This window comes from Austrofundulus limnaeus, unplaced genomic scaffold (genome assembly GCF_001266775.1).
Source record: "Austrofundulus limnaeus strain Quisiro unplaced genomic scaffold, Austrofundulus_limnaeus-1.0 Scaffold10, whole genome shotgun sequence".
Lineage (NCBI taxonomy): Eukaryota > Metazoa > Chordata > Actinopteri > Cyprinodontiformes > Rivulidae > Austrofundulus > Austrofundulus limnaeus.
The window spans coordinates 1,519,843-1,539,878 of NW_013952412.1; the positions used below are offsets into that span (position 1 = coordinate 1,519,843).

The 20,036-nt window shown below is 40.2% G+C and overlaps 1 protein-coding gene across 3 annotated transcripts in view; it reads right to left on the reverse strand.

The window, feature by feature from the left end:
- Positions 1 to 1,561: 1,561 nt before the first annotated feature.
- Positions 1,562 to 20,036, reverse strand: part of LOC106513103 (helicase ARIP4) — a 47,772-nt gene continuing 29,297 nt past the window's right edge. For all 3 annotated transcript variants that reach the window (XM_014001774.1, XM_014001775.1, XM_014001776.1), the window contains 21 exons: positions 15,056 to 15,299; positions 12,902 to 13,035; positions 12,646 to 12,819; positions 11,213 to 11,430; positions 10,919 to 11,101; positions 10,564 to 10,697; positions 9,689 to 9,885; positions 9,387 to 9,590; positions 9,126 to 9,264; positions 8,864 to 9,041; positions 8,558 to 8,776; positions 8,329 to 8,447; positions 8,061 to 8,185; positions 7,206 to 7,305; positions 6,903 to 7,108; positions 6,643 to 6,818; positions 5,346 to 5,542; positions 5,054 to 5,253; positions 4,862 to 4,951; positions 4,460 to 4,555; positions 1,562 to 4,351 (listed from right to left, as the gene is read on the reverse strand). In XM_014001774.1, the coding sequence (XP_013857228.1) occupies positions 3,342 to 4,351; positions 4,460 to 4,555; positions 4,862 to 4,951; positions 5,054 to 5,253; positions 5,346 to 5,542; positions 6,643 to 6,818; positions 6,903 to 7,108; positions 7,206 to 7,305; positions 8,061 to 8,185; positions 8,329 to 8,447; positions 8,558 to 8,776; positions 8,864 to 9,041; positions 9,126 to 9,264; positions 9,387 to 9,590; positions 9,689 to 9,885; positions 10,564 to 10,697; positions 10,919 to 11,101; positions 11,213 to 11,430; positions 12,646 to 12,819; positions 12,902 to 13,035; positions 15,056 to 15,299 (4,343 nt within the window). In that variant the 3' untranslated portion in view covers positions 1,562 to 3,341. The remainder of the gene's footprint in view (positions 4,352 to 4,459; positions 4,556 to 4,861; positions 4,952 to 5,053; positions 5,254 to 5,345; positions 5,543 to 6,642; positions 6,819 to 6,902; positions 7,109 to 7,205; positions 7,306 to 8,060; positions 8,186 to 8,328; positions 8,448 to 8,557; positions 8,777 to 8,863; positions 9,042 to 9,125; positions 9,265 to 9,386; positions 9,591 to 9,688; positions 9,886 to 10,563; positions 10,698 to 10,918; positions 11,102 to 11,212; positions 11,431 to 12,645; positions 12,820 to 12,901; positions 13,036 to 15,055; positions 15,300 to 20,036) is intronic.

Consider the following 20,036-nt stretch of genomic DNA (forward strand, 5'->3'; position numbering starts at 1 on the left):
CACACACAAAATGTTCAAATTAATTTACTTTTTAATTCCTTTGTCATGAAAGAGTTTTTTAATGATCAGTTTATACATTTTCATTTAAATAATTTTGGAATGAATGGTCCTTATTATTTTTGAGAAAAACACCTAAAACATCTGTGACTAATTGCAGACCCCCCTAATACGTCATAATTCTTTAATATTAGAAAAATCCCATCATTCTGCTAAACGCTAAACTAAAAGTTTCAAAATTAAAAAAGCCTCATAGATGATGTTACATCAACTGTTTTGTGATTTGTTTTGTTTTTAAATTATTCTAAAATTGTTCTGGTCTAGTGATGGACTTCATGTGTCTTAACTGACAGTTAGGTTGGTTAATTAGATGAGGCTAATGATTGCAAAAAGGTATATTTATAGAAGCAATGCACATCTTTTGCATTGACAATTTTGCAGTTCAGTGTGTGCGTGTGTGTGTCTATGGAGGGGGTATTTCTGCACTTCATCTACATGAATAATACTGTCATATAAGAAATTGAAACATTATTTAGAGCATGTTTCTTTTATTTACGAACTTGAATGAAACAAAACATAAAAAAAGTCAAAGTGTGTTCCAAAACCGTTCTTTAACTCGACACAACAGAGCACATCCTGACAGACAGCAGGCTCAATCTTCTCCTCGACTAAAACAGAACTCAGTCGGCTCAGCTTGTCCGCCCTAATCGCTTTGAATAAATAAATATGTAAATTCAAGTAGAAAGCTGTAAAACTAAAGAGCAGTCAGTTTTCACAGCGAAAGGCGAGCTGACAGCCTGAGGAAACTGGTTCGGCACCACAGAATGACCTGTGTGCACAATAGATTTTTTTTTTGATGAAGCATCATAAAAGGAAAGCACTTGTTTTATTTTCCGATGATGAATTATTGGATTTCCTTAGTTTTTGACCAAGAACTTGCAGCTGACCTTACTGCACACAAGTGTCTCATTAAATTAGGAATAAATATTAACACTTGTGAGCTCAGCATGTTTTTCACATCTCTCATTGTATCAGAATGTCAACGAATCCCTTGCGTCATTATTATTAGTTTTTGCATTTGTCATTTTAAAAAGCCAAATAGTTAACAGGTACAACATCATATCGGCTCTTATTTCTACAGTTCCTAAATAATAATGAGCTCAGCAACACAGTAAAGAATTGGTCCATGTGTCCATTTCTGCAATTCACAAGTTGGGTCAGACTGGCTGATCATCATTTCTTACAAAAAAACCAAAACAAAAATTAAACCACAGTGGGAAAATAAAAATAAAAATAAACATCTGTAGGAAAAAAACAATACTAAAATGATCAACAAATCGTACAAAAAAAATCCAAGAAGAAACAAATTACCAAAAAAGACACAATACAAAAATAAAAAAGTACAAATGACTGAATAAATATGCAACATTTTAAATAAATTAATTTGGTGAGTTCATTGCAAAAAAAAAAAAAAAAAAGGAAAGCAATCAGAGCAGGAGTAAAATGTGTTTAAAAATGAAGAAATGATTAAGTCTTTGTTTGAGGATGCTCAAAGTTTCTTTCATTTTTTTTTTTACATAAAGAGCCAGTGTGTGTTTTTTTATGTTAAAGCTCTCGCTGCAGCTGTTACAGAGAACAAAGATTTACACACCAGGACAGTATTGACCAAAGCAGAACACTTGGTGATAATGTTTAGGCTAAAAAAAAAAAGAATCATGTTAGGGTTTTCCAGTTTTCTCTTCTGGTTTTCAACAAATATATTCAGAAGTGTACTGGGTTTTACAGTGCAGTCAAGGATATGTTCGAGTGTGTGCAGCTGTGGTGAATCTGAAATAAAACCTGCTCTGTGTTCATTATTTGGTCTCTTAAGACACAATCCTCTCTTTGAGGGAGGCTCCTGATGTTGCTCGTCTCTCCCTCAAACAACTGGTTTGGTTTTATTTTGTTTTCTCTTCCCAATGTGGAAAAAGAAAGACAAAAAATGCGGGGGAAAAAAATAATACAGCCGAGAGAGTGAAATTTATGTCGGAACAGGTCAAGCTTTATAATGTAAGTTTGCTTTTTTTATTACCGTAATTCTTTTCTTAGCCTTAAAAACACGAGACGCAGATACAGACACACGGATGACACGAGCGTAACCGCAACCGGAGGCTGCGGGCTCAGCTCCCCTGGGCTTTTACAAAACTTTATATAGGCTTGAGTGAGTGTTTTGCATCGTTTTTGTCACTATAGGCTACAGTAAGACTGTGGGTGAGATTCAGAGAGCTGAGGCGACCGTCTTACCTCTCCTCTCTCACAGCTAACATTCAGAAAGATGGAGGCAAAGAAAGGCATTTCTGTTGGTTGTTTCTCCGCTACGAGGAGGACACCTCACTAGTTTTTTTTTCTCGTTTTCACCTGGCTGATTTTAGGCAATCATTTTCTACATGTAAATAAAAAAGCTTAGTTTAAAAATACAACACACAAGCAAAAAAAATTATAAAAAATAAATAAACATTTCCCTACATCCCATGCCTAAACAGGAGCATTTCCAAAAAAGGCCTGGAAAAAAAAAGAAGCATTTAATTAAGTGTACATTCTTTCATTAGAGTTTTAAAGTTTCATTAAGCTGTCATCACCGATATCAACCGTTTCTCTTACAATTTAAGATTCCATATCTTTTCTGTTTTTAAAAAAAGTCTAAATTGTACAATACGTCTGTCCTGGCAGTGAACTCTTATGCTCTCCAAAAAAAAAAAAAAAAAAAAAAAAAAAGAAAACATTTTTTGAAAAGTTTGGTTTGATCTCTTAACTATTTCAAAGAAATATTCAGTAGCAATATTCAGCAACACTGTTTCAGTTATTTAACAGAATTTACTATCATCTACCTGAACTGCTTTTTAAATAAGCAACACCACCTTATGGTTGCTGGGTTTTTTTTAATTTTTATTTTTTTAAGTTAGCCGTAAGCAAGCGTCCTCACGTTGAGCAAAGCTGCAGAAACTGAATCTCTATAGTCAACTACACAACTACTGGACATACGCAACTAACGGCATCCCACACACCCGGTGCTGCTCGGTCCAGTGAGGAAAACATTAATGCCAGAACTGAACTTGGAAGCTCAGACTCCACAAAATGTCTATTTCTTCTTCCCTCTGAATCTTTTACACCTTTTTTTCACAGGTTTCACATTCTGATATCCTGCGTCCGGCCTGTGTTCGGCCACTCTTTCTACAGTTTCTTCAAGGCAATGCAGGTGACAAAACGAACATCTTGGCGCCCCCTCAAGCCCTCCATGACAGGTGCTTTAAAAACCTGCCTTTTGGCAAACAGGACTTTATCCTGTTTGTAAATAGCTGTGAGTTTTATTGTTCCTTCACCTCAGTTACCTCATCATCATCATCATAATCATCAGAGCTGCTGTTGCTGCTAACATCCCCGCTATTCACCAGAACCGGTGCCCGCTGACCCTCAGGTCGCGCTGAAGGGGAGAAGGAGGAAGGCGAGGAGGAGGAGGAGGAACTAGAGGCAGCAGTGGGCGGGTACTGGGACAAGAAGCTGGCTCCAGCTGCTCCAGGCGTGCCAGCTGGACCCAGCTCGCCGCTCGGTAGCATCGAGCCGGAGTAAAGGCTGGCCAGAGATGGAGTGTAGGAGAGGGGGAAGCCCGGTGGGAGCATCCCAGGCATGCCGGGGTTCAGCATGAACGGCGGAACAGCTCCTGCAAGTGAACTGGTGGCTTTGACCAATTCAGATGAGGAGGATGAGATGGCTGAACTGGTTGGTGTTGCTGAGGAGGAGGAGGAGGGAGCGGAGACAGTGCTAGTTCCGTTCATGCCAAACAGATCTGGGTACACGTAGCTGGGGTCACCCAGCTGAGCGGTAGGTGGGTGGAAGTAGTGCGAGCCTGAACCCATGAAGACCGGGGGCCTCAGGGAACCGCCCAGCACGGCAGAGCTGAGACCCATCGGAGGGAGGCCATAGCCCCCTGTGAAAGGGAAGCCCTGTGACGGCAGAGTGGCCGAGGAGAGTTTGCCCACAAAGGGCTGCTTGCTCGCGCCCTCGTCCGGGGGCGGCGCGGAGGCTTTGCGCTTCGTGCCGATTCTCAAGTCCTGAGCGGCGGCGGCGTCCGTGTTGGACTGGATTACGTTAGCAGCAGAGGCGTCGTGGTGGTTCAGGCTGCCGCCGCCGCTCACGCTGCTCTCTGCTGTGGTATCGGCTCCTGCGCCGCACGTGTAGCGCTGCAGCTCATCGATGATCTCAGGGCTGTCGGGGGAAAGGGGGCGGGGCACAGACTTCAGTGACACCTGTTTGTTGTCAGGTGACAGGCACCCGTTACTGTGATTGGTTAAAACCTCCTGAAGTGGGGCTTGCGCATCTAGAAGAAGAAGAAGAAGAAGAAGAAGAAAAAGAAGAAAAAAAAGAGAGAATAAATCTTAGTTTCAGGACGATTGCACATCTTATACCTCACCAACAAACAGCTTACTTTTGGGTGGTGCTGTTCCACTCTCATCCATGGTTTTGGTCTTATTAGCTGCTCTGATGGCAAAGATTCGACCATCTGTTGTTCTGATATATGTCCCTAAAAATGACAATGATGGATGTTGTCACCACTTCATTAAGTATGTATAAATAAATAAATAAATAAATATTCAGCGGAAATTGAACAGAAACTCGTAAATCTGTGTTGTCAACTTATGGGACTGTAGGTTTTTTTAAGGTTATGTCAAAGTTTCAAAGATCAATTTAAGATCATCTTGAAAGCTTAGATGTCTATTTGATTTCTATTATATCAAACAGTATAAAAATAAAGAAAATAAAAACAACTTGAAAAATTAGAACAAACACCTATTTGCACCAAACAGTTTTATTTCCTGGGTTTTAGTACCTTTTGTGCCCCTGATGACATGAATACTCTCCCCAGCAGGGATTCTGGTCTGAGTATCTGTTGAGCTGTTGGTACCTGGAATCACGATGTCTAAAAGAATCCAAAAATAACATTTAAAGTTTAAGAACATTCATAAAAAAATAGAGCAAAATGTAGAACTGAAGTGTAAGAAAAAACTAAATAAATGCCTACCAGTAGTGGTGACAATTTTCTGGACAAACACCCCGGCTTTTTGCAGGCAGTTCACATTGAAGCCTCCGAGGGTGGACCTTGAGGGGTCTCGGTCTGGGGCCGAACCTGCGGACACCTGGCGAGGCATCATGGGAACTGGTGCCGACTGGACTGGTCGGACGTTTGCCACTGGTTTCTCCTCAGTGCGGGTGGGAGGGCGCCTGGACAGAGACGCAGATTTTATAAGCTTTGCTGAAGAAATGAATCCCAGCAGGAATGTAGATATCTGGTACTGGACCAGCTAATTACTGACCAGTTTCTCTGGCTGAAGGCGGGGATGTTGGTGAGGCTCTGGTCACTGGCGGGGTAATAGTGAGCATAGGACGGTCGGGTGTACGGCACCGAGGCCCTTTTCTCCTCCTCGTAACCCTTCTTAGCGGCCTTTTTCTCTGCACTACTCAGCTTCAGCTCTCTGCGGTCCATCAGCAGGGACTCGTGAGGGAAGGGTTGCTGGAGGGGAGGAAGTGGAGAAGCTTTGTGTTAAGTTTTACCTGATTTCAACTAAACCAGGGGTTCTTAACCTTTTTGACCTTGGGGCCCAATTTGTTGAACATAAAGTGGCAACAGGCCCAGTCAGATATTACCAATGTATGGATCAAAATGATAATTATTCTAAATCTTCGTTTAATTTTTATTGTATTTACATTATAACTAAATTAAATGCACATACATTTTAAAAGTAAAACTCCTGTAATAATCACAAGACATGATTATGACAAACTATTTGTTATAGTGTAACCTGCCCACAACAATTATTTGAACAAATACAATGGTCAGTCAACAGACCACTCAGGCTTATCAGCACAAAAAATAACATATTTTTTTAACATAAACAATAACAAAAATAGACAGTTCAATAAATAAAAGTGTGGGCATAAAACAAATAAATTAAAAATGTTTAATGCTTCAAATAACAAAAAAAAAACCTGTCAAAAATAATTTGATAAAGTACAAATGAAAATATAGCCTTTTTAAACTTTTGCATGGTAGAACCAGAAGCTGCTCTTCATATTAGTGACAAAAAAACAGTAACAGCTTTTCAACAAGTTTATTTAAAATACATTCAAAATGTTTAAAAATAAACTACAAAAATGTATTTGATAAAGTGCAAAGTAAAATATAGCAGTATCTGCAACTGTATTTGATAATGTTTTGAACTTTTGAAATATTGCATGTTAGAACCAGAAGCTGCTCTTCACATTAGTGACAAACTTTGACCTTTTTTGATGAGTTTTCTTCATTTTTGCCTTCTACTTTTCATTTAAAATAGGTTTCCATTTTCAGCAGGTATCTATGGTTCTTCTTCTACGTATAAAAAAAGTTGTTAAACATCTGAGTGGCTCACTACCACTACTATTGATGAGAAAGTGTATTGCACCTTATTCAAAATCAATGCGGTCCCGCGGCCCTCTGCGGCCCAAAGTTAAAAACTGTTGTTCTTTTGAGGCCCTCAAGGTGGCGCTCGCGGCCCAATTGACCATAGGTTAAGAATCTCCGAACTAAAAAAGTTCAACCTTTAAGAAGATAAAAGTTTCATTCTGTTCATCTACCTTAGTGATCAGGTGAGTGTAGAGGTGCAGAGCCTTCTGCAGGATGCTGTCTTTAATCACATAGGGCTGCAGCTGGACCTGGGATGGGTCTGGTTCCTCCTCCACAAAATGAAGAAGAGATTCGACCTCTCTCCTGGTGAAAGTCAGGACTGGGTTCAGATCGTCCACCACACGATCTAATGGAATCAGAAGGAGTTCGTAAAATGAATTCATGCCGAGATAACACTTAAAAAGTAATTCCATAAATTCATCTAACTCACCAGACATGCCCTGTTTGGAGATCTGACGGTCGTAGATTTTCTTCTCCAGAGTAAAGTCGCACACCAGCCTGTAGATGTGACACGGTTTTCTCTGACCGTAGCGGTAGACGCGACAAACAGCCTGAGCGTCGTGGCAGGGATTCCAGGAGGCGTCAAACACCACCACACGGTTTGCCCCGATCAGATTCACTCCCAGACAGCCAGCCCTGAAGTTCAGACAGATCAGCAATCTGTTACACACAGGCCCCCATCATTTTAATATTTTCTATTAATCAGGTATGTGTGTGTGTTTCTGTTTGTGACCTTGTCGACAGCAGGAAAACCCACGTCGAGGTGTTTGTCGGATCGTTGAACTGGTTTATCAGTCTCTCTCTCTCTGAAGCCGTCGTGCTTCCATCCAGTCCTTCATAACATTAAAAACAAATACTATAAGTTACAACAAAGGTTTTAAATGCTGTTATACAAACATTAGGTACCACTAAATGCACAGTTATATTTTATTTTACTGACTTTCTCACCATTTATCCCATCCATCTTTTATTTTTTTCTATTTGAATCAAACCATCATAGCTTTTTTTTTCCTGTATAGTGCTATCTCATCCTTAATCACTCTATTACATATTCTCTCTGTAGTTATAATTTAATAATGAGTTTCAATATTTCATCTTTTCATATTTATTTTCAAGTAAACTTTGCAGGTCTGAATAAATTGTATTATGTAGAAAAAGGGGGAAGAAATGTCTCTCAGTTGCTGAGGTTGCAGACTCCTGACTTAAACCCAGGTTTGTGTGATACTAAAAGACACCAGCAGGTGGCAGCACTTATTGCATCTCAACGAGGGAAAATCACCACCAGTGCAGTCAGAAAAAAAAATCACTTTCCCCTTAAAAACACACCAGATTTATCAGTTCAGCTTGGTTAAAAGTTTAGTTCATTATGTTCTGGATAAAATGCTTCCAGCTGAGACCAGTTCTAACTGTTTTTTTAGAAGTTTTCACCCTCTTAAACTGAGGTGTTGTCTGTCTTTGTGCCTTTGACAAATGTTCTATATTCTGTGGTTTCTATAAAAAAATGCTTTAAAAAATGATAGATATTCAGCATTTTCTAAATCGCTGAACAAGCTGAAAGTTTTTGACATCATCATAAGCGTTGGCTTACTGTAGTAGTTGAGATTGCGGACCCAATTCTGGTTCAGTCTGTCTTTGCTGGTTGTGTAAGGTGGAGGAGGCACTGGTCTCTTGGCTAAGAAATCCTCGATCACAGTCAGTGTAGATAAACTCTGACTGCAAGAGGTGCAGAAAAGCAGAAATACCCACACAGAAAAAATAAGTCAGTATAATTAAAACTTAAAGACAATGCTAAAAAGGATTCAAATCTCCACTTTTTTAAATGTCCAACAATGAAACGGTTTTTGATTTTTTTTTACCTGAAGACAAGAATTTTTTCTCCTTTTTTGACACTTTCTTCTATCAGGTGGAACAGCAGCACCATCTTTGCAGAGTTCTCCAGAAGGCCGGGCTTGTAGTCACACATGATGTCGTTGGCCTGGTTCAGGTCAAAGATCAAAAGAAATCCAGTTAAAACTGAACGTGGATCTGTTGTTATGTAATATTTTTCAGTTAGGTATTTTATAAAAATCCCAGACAAGCACGTACCCATTCATAAGTGATGACCTGGTTGGCTTTCTCCTGCAGCTGGTTGAGACTCAGTCCGCCAATGGGATCTGGATTGTCGAAGTTCTTCGACTTCTGACAGGCTGCGGTGGGACATCGGGGGTGTCCTGTGGAGGTGATGTCATCGAGGTCCAAATCCTGCTCGCTCGTCAGATTCTCCTTCTGCAAGGCCTCGTAGAGCACGTCTGGATGGTTCCAGATCTGAAAAACAACAGTCATTTGATTTGTTTTATTTAAATGAATTATAAGACACAGGTAGAGGTGTGGATGCACGCGCTCCCTCCTCACCTTGCAGCAGACACAGAAAGCCTTCAGAGGGTTGAGGCTGAGCCAGCCGGTGTTTCCCGCCTCCCTGAAGCGGTTCATGAACTCGGTGTAGAGCGCCCTCTGCAGAGGAGACAGACGCACAAGGATGACATGTTCCTGCTTGGAGGGCAGCTGGTCCCTCAGGACGTCGTGGCCTCGCCTGGATTAAAGACAAGCTCAAGTTAACAGTGCGCTCTAAACGGTTTATCCAGCGGTTTTTCTCTGACGGTGAAAAACTTCCTACCTCTGGACGAAGCCCCCCAACAGGCTGTGGAGGACGTGGCTCCTGTACCTCATCAGCTGGACGTCCTGAGGTGTGCTGTCCACGCACTGTCCATTCAGAATGGGACGCTCAAACATGTTACTGAATTCTTGACGCGTACCTGAAACATTCAGGAAAAACAAGACATTTAGATGAAAACGGGTTATGAAATGTGTTTGGTGTTTACTATGGGATCACGCAGAAACACGATGAGAAAAAAAAAGAACTGATCTCGATTAATACCTAGAAAGTTGGGACGGACAAAGTCCACCATGCACCAGTACTCGATCAGATTGTTCTGGAGCGGATAACCAGTCAGAACCACACGGCGGCGCGTTCGGATGCTCTTCAGAGCCTGAGACGTGCTGGCGTGGCAGTTCTTAATGCGATGTCCTTCATCACAGATTACAACATCCGGACCAGGTCGGGACAGGGCTTTCTCGACACCTTTACAAAAAAAAAAACAAAAAAACAAAAAAAACAATTTTAATAAGATGTCTTCCACTAATTTTTTTTTCGGTGTTCGTTTTTTCAGTTTCTCCAACCTTTAAGCAGTTCCTGCTGTCGGTCTCCTTCATCCAGATTTATGACATCAGGTCCTGCTGCTTTCTTGCTCCTCTTCTTCCTTCCAGCAACAAAGCTTTTCTTCATTGACAGGAGGCGGTACATCTCGTAGCCCATCAGCAGCACCCCGCCGTCCCTAGACCACTCCTCCACCACCTTGGCTCTGGTCACCGTGTTCCTGGACGGCAGAAGAAAGAAGAAAGTTGGACTCAGCGCAGTCAAACCACCCTGAAAGCGTCAGAACTCGTCTGATCTCTGCAGGGCAGGGCCTGTTTAGTACTTGGATGTGTAGGAGTTGCAACCACAAAAACTGGCAAGAGAAAACCTTTGACCATATTAAATTGACTTCTAAAACAAAAAGGACGTAAAAAAAATTGAACTTGTCTTTTTTGCTGGAGTTGTTTGTGAGCATTGATTAAAAATGCTAGGAATACAAACCAATAAAGAGCAGAAAATCTCATGTAAAAGAGGAAACTAAATCTTTAGAATTTGAATGTCTCTTCTAAAATCAGATCCGTGTGTCACTTAAAGAAAAACTGTGAAGCTGTCATTCATACATTCCTAAAAAGATTTGATGATGCCTGAAGAAACAAGACATTTGAAACCAAAATATACAATTTGTTTGGTCTTTTACTTTTTTTTAATGTAGATGGGTTTAAGCAAAATTCTTGGACATATCTGTCTGTGAGGAACAAAGAACTTGAAGAAGAAGAACTTGTGGCTTTTATTTTTTTAATTTATTTATTTTTGATCCCTTAAGAAACATGGTGGTGTATCATTCCTTAGAATAAAAAAATAAGAATAAAAAATGCAGGTTTTTAAAGAAATTGACATAAAAAGTGATTTTATAACTCACTTGTGTTCGTCATTGAGGATGTGGACCTTAAATGTGCGGGGGGCCACCAGTGCAGGGTCAGTATCTGGGGGTAAGGCCTCAGGAGGGGGGACCCAAGTGTTGAACTCTGACAGCCAGTTCTGCAATGTGTTGACCTGAATAAAATACGAGTAAAGCATTTTTAGTTTGTGTCTTTTAGTTCCCCATTTCTTTCTGTCCACAGTTTCCCTAACGCCTTGTTTTATTCATACATGAAGACATTTTTTGTCACTTAATAAAATTAAAGTCTTTACTCACTGCAGACACATTGCAGCTCTGGGATTCACAAAAACTCATCTAAAATAATAAGAAAATAAAATAGTCCCGAGACGCTTACTGGCACGATGGCGAGCACAGTGTGAGCTTGAGTGTTTCTGAACAGGACGTCGATGAATGAGATGACCTGCAGCGTTTTGCCCAGACCCATGCTGTGGGCGAGGATGCAGCCGAACCCGCTGCTGTTGCTGAAGCGCTCCAACGACTCCACCAGGTTGTCGTACAGGAAACGGATTCCGCCGATCTGAGGAGGATGGACGATGAATAAACAGAGTGTGAAATGACAGAAAACAGAAGGGAAAATAAGAGAAAAGGGTTAAGAACTCGTTTGGTTTAGGATGCAGGACTGGAATACCTGGTGAGGTTTAACCACTCGAGCCAGCTGAGGCGACAGGAAAATGTTTTTTTCTGTAGCCGGGTGGTTCAGGTTGACCAGCACCCTGCCCTGCGAGTCGGCTTGGTTCTGGACGTCGTTGGCGTGTGCGCCACGCGGCTCGCCGTCTTCTTCGTTGGCGGACTCGCTGCAGACGCGTGAAGAAGCATCGTCTTCATTTGTGCACAGATCGAAGACATCTGAACAAAACAAAACGGGGACATGAGAACATTTTAAGAAATGTACAGATTATAAAACATTTATATTTCACGTTCACGTTTTTTTATTTTAAAAAATGAGATTCTACTGTTTTAATTGGATTGTGACTTAAAATGTGCAAAAAATACCCTTTGATCAGCTGCAGTTAAAATAAATAGCTACTACTACATTTTAACCGATCTGAAGTAACAGAGTATAACCTGCACAGAATTCCAATGACACCATGCATGTGTGAGTCTGGACCATAAAAAACACATTCATAATGTGATTAAAAAAACAAAAGGTGATAGATTTCTAGTGGTGAAAGTTACACAAGCTGGCAGCTGGCTAGGGTACACAGGGAAGAGGTTGCTTGTGTGTCAGTATGTTAGTGTGTCTGAATTTAAAAAAAAAAAAACAGCAGCTTATATAACGTAGTGAATGGCTAGTTATACAAGTAGGATTAGAGTGGAGGGGGCGACTGGTTATGCAACCCGAGCAGAAATGTCACCGTGCCACAGTGGTGTGGGCGTGTGCTCGTTAACCAGGATCAGTTGGCTTTATTGCCCCACAGACACCCTCTCGTTTGATCTCTTTTGCTTTCATTTTCACGTTGATCTTTATGTCTGTGTCTGCAGTTTACCTTCAATTCTTCTAAAAAAAAATACCTGAGTGTGTGTTTGTGTGTGTCCTTGATGGCTTCCTTGGTGTGTGATACTCCATGTGAAAGGTTAGTATTCAGTCCTTTACATTCTGATTACTGACACAAAAAAAGCTAAAATGTCCAATAAGGTCATATGAAAAAGGAAAGATGAGTTAATTGTATCTGCAGCTGTTAAGGATGATTTGCTCTGAGTTTGGTGGATGAGACCGAACCACTAGAACTGGGTTCCTCGTTCTGTATTTGCAGCCAGAAGAGTCGCCGAGAAAGATTCAGAGGCTTACAAGAGGCCTGGAACTGAACTGGGCTGGTATATTATAGCTGTTGGAACATGTTTCAGTTTTGGGGGTGCTGTGAGTATTTATGAATATGTAAGAGCCAAACCCTCATTTAAAGAATATCAGAAAAATATGCAATGAAATGTTTATTTTAATACGTTGCAGCGGTGGGCACAGTTCCGCTAACCCACTATTTTTCTTGTAATTTTTTTTCTAGTTTTTAAAATCTGATTTCAAATTCATTTAGCTGATCTGAGACAAACAGCTGTAATTTGTACCTGCTTTTTGAGTTTGCTCTGTAGCAGCAGAAGCAGGTTTGTTAGTCTTGCGGTCATCTTCATTAAAATTTGTGCTGCTGGAGTCCAAACAGACAACTTCCTGTCTGGTGGACTTGACTTCCTGCTGGAATGACACGGACGCTGTTGATGAGGACACATGCTGGGCAACGTCACCTGAAGAAGAGGACAGTTGGATAATAAATATTAGATAAAAAAGGGAGAACAATGACACAGGTGAGTAAATATGTACTCCTACCTGTTGTGCATTCAGGTAGCTGCGATACGAGAAAATCCTGCTTTCTTTGCTCCCCCAGACGTCGCCGTCTCTCCACCTCCTCCTGCTGGGCAGCTTTGGTCACTGCATCTAACTGATGCTCCCTAAGTACTTTCCTGCGCAGACAGAGAAAATAATTATAAGTTAAAGCTTAGCTCCCTATAAACATCTGCAACCATTTTTACTGGGAACACACAACCTCTTCTGCTATTATTTTAATGAATCGTTCTGGAAATAAAACCACACTTGGGACCTTCATAACAACAGGCCAAGCTTTGCTCTCTTTTAATCAGCGAGAGTTGGTATTTAAACATTAAAATGAAAAGTGAGCTGTGCGATAATAATAGAAAAAAACATATAATCCCACTGAGAACTAGCTACCACTCAGGCGTTTACAGAACTCATTATTTTTTATTTAAATATGAGGTTTTAAAAGTTGGAAGCATTTGTAGAAAAAAAACACCCACTTTATTTTATTGCTTTTGTAAGAAAACATATTAATTGTAGCTAAAGTACACACAGGATACATGCTCAGATTTAGGCTTAAATATTTAATTTCACACACAACAAATAACTCAGATCAGCTCCTTTCCAGAGCTACAGGAGAATGGGGGGAGCCACACGTAATGAGCGAGCCTTAATCCAGAGTCAAATCCCACCCTGGATATGACGTCATAGAAAACAAGGGAGGAAGTTATTGAAATGAACACTAAAACTAGAGAGAGATTTGTCAATTCTCCGTTTAAGTAAATGACTACAATTGATCCCAAAACATAAAAAATATAAGGCTGTATCTAAAATTCAGTTAATAAAATTTTCAAGTTTTAGGAAAATGTCACAGCTCAGCATTTGCAGAAATCAACTCGAAACAATTACAGCCCTTCTTTCTAAACATAGGTAAATATTGTATCAATAAGGTAGCCTGGTAAAAACCAGACCCTTGTCCTTCACTTTGCTTCGTACGAGGGTCTATACTCGCGGCCGTAGAGAAGAGATTCTTGCTGGAGGCGTGGCCTCTGTTGAAGTGTCGCTGTGAAGGAGGCTAAGCTAAGAAGCTAACCGGAAATCGCATGTGCTGTAAACAACCCTACTGAGAGCAGAAAAGTACCGAGCCGAACAAGATGGCCGTAAATGAGAGCTGCTGCTTTGTCAGACAAATTTAATTAAATTTGGAAGCCTTATCAACACAGACTGGCTTCATTCACTTCCTCCACTGTCATTGCTCAACTAACAAGCAGACGCTGCGCAGAAAATCGACGTCATTCAAAACTCCGCCTTCTGTTTGCTGATTGGCCCAGGTGAAATAAACTACAAGCAGACACTGCGCAGAAAATTGACGTTCTGTTCTCTGATTGGCCCGGCTACAAATCTGCCAGCGAAATCCTTGTCTATGGGAGAAATCCTAGACGGAGCAGTGAAGGGAAACTTGAATTGAGCGGAGCTGTGTAGGAAGGCAAGGGCCAGGCTATCAATAACGGAGCTCCAACAGGGAATTAAAGCCAGATTTGGCATCCATAACACGAATGGAAGCATATTCTTGAAGTTGAGCTTTATGTTTCTCTGGCAGGCAGGAGGAATGAAGCTGTAGACTCAGCAGATATATAATCACTGACAGATTTTATGGCCAGCTGCCCTGCATTGTAGTTGCTCAAAAATAGAACAACGTAAAAGCACAAAGGATTAAAAAATAACTCACAGTCCTGACACGATAAGTCTTTTAAACTCGGCGAACAATGAATGTTATTGGAAATACAATAAGTGCTGGAAAAAGCAGAGAGGTTAGCCTGCTCTGCCCCGCAGCTCGGGCTTCCTCAGAGGATTGTGTACTCATCTCTTTTCATCTCAAGGTTGGCTGGTTACAGTTTGTCAAGCAGTGAGTCCAAACTCCTTTTGGTTCAAACACAGTCGTGTTGTTTTAATGCAGAGCAGACAAAATGATCTTAAAACACAGAATTAGTCCTGAATCTGGTTTATAATGTCCATGTTTAGCTGCTGTGTTCATTCAGTCAGACCCCTCATGACATTTGACTTTAATATTAATAATAATAAGTTGGTTAAATCTTATTGTTTCTCTTTTTGTAACAGGAGTGGGCGTCGTTTGAAGCTCCCTGACTGACGTTGCGTAAAGTTCAGTACCTGATGTTTCGCCTCATGTGCGTGGGCTTGGAGCTCTGCTTCTTGCTTCCCGTCAAGGCCAAGGGAGGGGTGGGGCTTCGGCTCGCCGGCCTGGAGTGGGGCCTGGACATGGGCTGCGAGGAGGGCGGGTGTGCCGGCGTCTCTGCCGAAGGCGAGGTAGATTGGGGCGGGGTGCACTGCCACGCAGCCGGGTTGCCGCCCTGAGTCTCATTCTCTGAGCTGAAGGGGGCGCTGTGGGACTGATCTGTGATTGGAGGATAATAATAATTTAAGGTCACAAATATTCACATGATAAAATAGATGATGATATATTTATTTTATTATACAATTTCTAATAATAAAAAAAAAAACTCCAAAAAGTTATGCAGGAACAACTGAACATAATGAAAACGTTTGTCGTATTTTCCATTTTGGTTAAACTACAACTTACTACAGTGCAAGTTAATAACGGTCAGACATGGTGCAATATGAACCCAGCAATTAAAGGAAACTAATCTGTCTAAAGAAAAGAAAATAGAGTGGCATATTGGATTTACCCAGTAAACTTGAACAAACATTTTAAATATCACAGCTCATCAAGATTTGATACTTATGTTCCCCGTGATTAGTTGTTTGCCAAAAAATATGTTCACTATTTTATCCATATAACATGTAGTGTTTTCTTGTGTCATTCCGACAAATCAAACGGCAATAGTCAAAAGTAAAATCTGCAAAGTCACAAAGTAGAAAGGTTTTAATAAAAGTGTTTTTATAACCCTTGATGACTCAGAGGAAAATGGGATGAAAATGTTTCACTTTTCAAGATTAACAACCACAAATACTGCCATCCAAAATGTATCAATAACTGCCACCCTCAGGCCAGGAATCAATGCATCTTAAAATAAAATTAACAGGACTCCTAAAGTTGTTTTTTGCCTTTCTGTACCAAAAATGAATAGTGTCCCCTTTTTTAAAAGCTTGAATCTTTATAGAAAAAATAACTGAAAAGGCAGATCTCTGTCAGATTTGTGTCTCCAACAAAAGAAGTTAAAAAGTTTGGTCCGTTAAACTTGTAGGATGCTTAAATGAACCACAAGTATTAGTTTTAATGCATTATTTTGTCAAAAAATAAAATAAACTAAAATTGAACATGAATTTTTTTTAAACCTTGCTCCTGTCCTTGTTCCACCTCTGAGTTGTTCCATCAGAAAACCGACTGAACCTGATCTGGAGATTATGTAAGAGCTGCATCATAAATATGGACGGCTTATGAAACACAAGATGGGACACTAACACAGACACAAACACACACACACATATTCCTGAGAACGAGCTCTAAATGAAAAACTAATCAGTACATCGTTGTTAAAAACATCCACAGCTAAACATCTCTACACCGTCAACCTAAACCCTCAGAGCTCACGGTGTGTTTGTATGTTTGTAAGATGGGACAAACAGGAACACTCTGCCAACATTATCACTTCCAACACACACACACAAAAATGAGTTCAAGACATTCTCATTGTGTACCACCCGGCACGTGAACGCGCATACGTTGGCATAAACGCACACAAACATCCATGACACGATGAGGAACGGAGGCCGGTGATGAGCTCAGCGTGAACTGAAAAACAACTTACGTAAAACACCCCTACAGTCCTTCTGTGTGACAAACTTCTTAATCGGGCTGCAAATGACACCAGCTCCTCTTCATTATCGTGTGTGTCTGTGAGGCATGGTGACGGTGTGTGTTTCAGACTGGTGTTTTCTAGTGAGTTATCTGTCAGCGCTTGGAATGTGTTAGTTATTGGCTGAGACGTGTTTTCAGTCCGGGGTACAAGTAGTAACACTAAGAGATATTCAATCGTATTTTTCTTAAAGTGAAGGTCTAGTTTTTTTAAGCAGCTACAATAGTCAGTATTTTATCTATAGCAGCTAACAGCTTATCATAATAAAGCAAATGAAACTTTTTCAGCAGTTTGAGGTCATAGAACAAACATATTTTTACACACTGTCCGTTTTAATGAGTGTTAATCACATTGTCATTATTTTCTCAAATCGGTGTTGCTGTTCTAATTGTGTGAACTGCAACTGCTAAACATAGCCTAATGCTAATTAGCAAAGTTGTTCCATCACTACAATCAACACTACTTCCTTTGGATACTTAAGCAGACATCTTCTATCTTTCTAGGGAAAAAAAGCAGTTTGTATTAGTTTTGTATTTATTCTGTTTTGTAGTGGTTTTGGAACTAGATTAGGACTATAAGCAGCCTCAGTGAGCACAGGTACACGTAATGTTTGAGAAAACAATGGCCTTTTCATGCAAAAGGTAACAAGTACCTAATATAGCAGAAGTGAGTTTGACCTGTTTTACGTGGTTTAAATAAGCTGTTGAATGACCTTTTTGAGTAGCTTTTTAAAAGCCTGGTAAAAACCAGACCCTTGTTGTCCTTCACTTTGCTTCGTACGAGGGTCTATACTCGCGGCTATAGAAAGCAAATGTTGCTGGAGGCGTGGCCTCTGTTCAAGTGTGTGTCGCTGTGAAGGAGGCTAAGCTAAGAAGCTAACCGGAAATCGCGTGCGCTGTAAGCAACCCTACTGAGAGGAGAAAAGTACCGAGCCGAACGAGACGACTGTAAATGAGAGCTGCTGCTTTGTCAGACAAATTAAATTTAATTTTGAAGCCTTATCAACACAGACTGGCTTTATTCACTTCCTCCACTGCCATTTGCTAAACTAACTAGCAGACACTGCGCAGAAAATTGACGTCATTCAAAACTCCGCCTTCTGTTTGCTGATTGGCCCAGGTGAAATAAACTACTAGCAGACACTGCGCAGAAAATTGACGTTCTGTTCTCTGATTGGTTCGGCTAAAAATCTGCCAGTGAAATCCTTGTCAATTGGAGAAGTCCCAGACGGAGCAGTGAAGGGAAACTAGAATTGACCGGAGCTGTGTAGGAAGAAAAGGACCAGACAAGCTTTTTAATCCTCTTTAAGATTTTTCTTTCTTGCTTTTTATGAGCTTGCCGTCTACAGCAGGTAAGATACTAGTTATTTATATATACATACAACAACTCAAAAGAATAAACCTTTCATTTAGGTATATGAGCAGAAAATATGCAAGTATTTCACTATATTTTTTCTGAAATATTGATATTTTGATTTCAAATTATTTTGACAAAATGACAGATGACCAAAACTTTAGACACAGAATGACACTAAGAAACCTTCTCTTTAGGTCTGGGGAAATACAACTTTTTTTTGATGAAATAACACAATGTCTGAAGTAAAATAGAACACAAGTTTAACAATAATAATATATGATATGAAATACAGAGGCAAAAGAACAATTTTTGGTTTGAGTCATGTATTTCACCCATTTACTTGGATTACTCAGGGTACCCCAATTTTCTTTTTCTTTTTTTTAAACGACCTTGCCTTACACAACAGTTATATAAACAGTTCCTGAAATGCACAGAGCTTCCATATCACCGAAAGAACACACACTCAACAAGAGACACTGAAGAGGCAGGAAATGCATCGGAAAGAGGAAAAGGGGAGAGAGATGAAAGCAAAGTCATCATTCAAAGAGATGCACTTCAGTGTGAGAGCGGAGGACAACACACACACACACACACACACACACACACCTGATGACATGTTTCTACAACTGCTCCTCTTCTTCCAACACACCACTGGACCTGAGACCTGAGGAACNCACACACACACACACACACACACACACACACACACACACACACACACACACACACACACACACGAACCCCCACCCCCACCCCACACACACACTAAAAATATAGTGCCTGCACACAACAAGATGCACTCAGCTACACACAGATTCTGGGAAGCTGGACCATTTCCTGTATGTCACTCATAAGGATAAGTTCTGGATAGATTTGTCAAAAAAAGAAAGCACTTTATGAACTCTATTACAAAAAATGTTTTATTATTAAAGAACACACTCAAACCCTTTCCCACCTGCATCACCTGGTATTGACATAATCTGAAATTATGTTAAAAATGTTTGTCTTCTAAGCAACAAAACAAAAGACAACATGATGTCTTTATCTACTATATATTAGTGTTGTTATTTTTAAATTTAAGTGAAGTCATGGTTGCACTTTTTTTCTTTAAGAATTAAGAAAAATATGAGGCATTACTTTCTTTAAAAATCATGCAATCACGACAGTTTAAATAGATACTGCTGAAATTTGATAATAATATTAATACATTTTATTTGATCAATGCTTTTCTAAAAACCTCAAAGACACTTTACGTAACTCAAACAAATGAAAAGCAACACTTAAGTACATCAAACAAATCATAAAAGCAAAATCTTTTAAGTGCATAGCACAGGACATTTAAAAAACACAGGATAAGCAGAAAAAAAGGACATTAATCACACATTAAAAACAGTTCTGAAAAGGTGGGGTTTGAGATGGGATTTGGAGAGTTCCTGAGGGTGGGAGCAGCTATGGAGACATTTAAAACTAAGAAAAAAGAACAAGCCTGTTCTAAGTGCACAAAAAGCACGAATATACCCAAAAAAACAACAACAAATTACATAACTTCCATGACACATAACTATAGTCTGTATCTACCTTTTCTGTCACCCTTTCATTGTACTATCACAATAATGCATTGTGTTTCCAGGTGCTTACAGGCTGTGCTTCATAAAAAAAAGAAAGAAAAGGTGGCAAGATGAGGACAAACCAGCGATTTGAAGATAGAACCTGATATATATGAACATGTACAGATTTTTGACACAGTCTTGTCAGGATACACCACCTTATTATGACCTGAGAGGTTATACAACCTACTCACAACAAATGTAGAAAAATAAGTTATGTAACTATTGAAATGTTCAAGGTTCCCTGTGGAGAGGCTAGACAAGAAGAAATCTCTTGAAACATTCTCTCTCACACACACACACACACACACACACACACACACACACACACACACACACACACACACACAC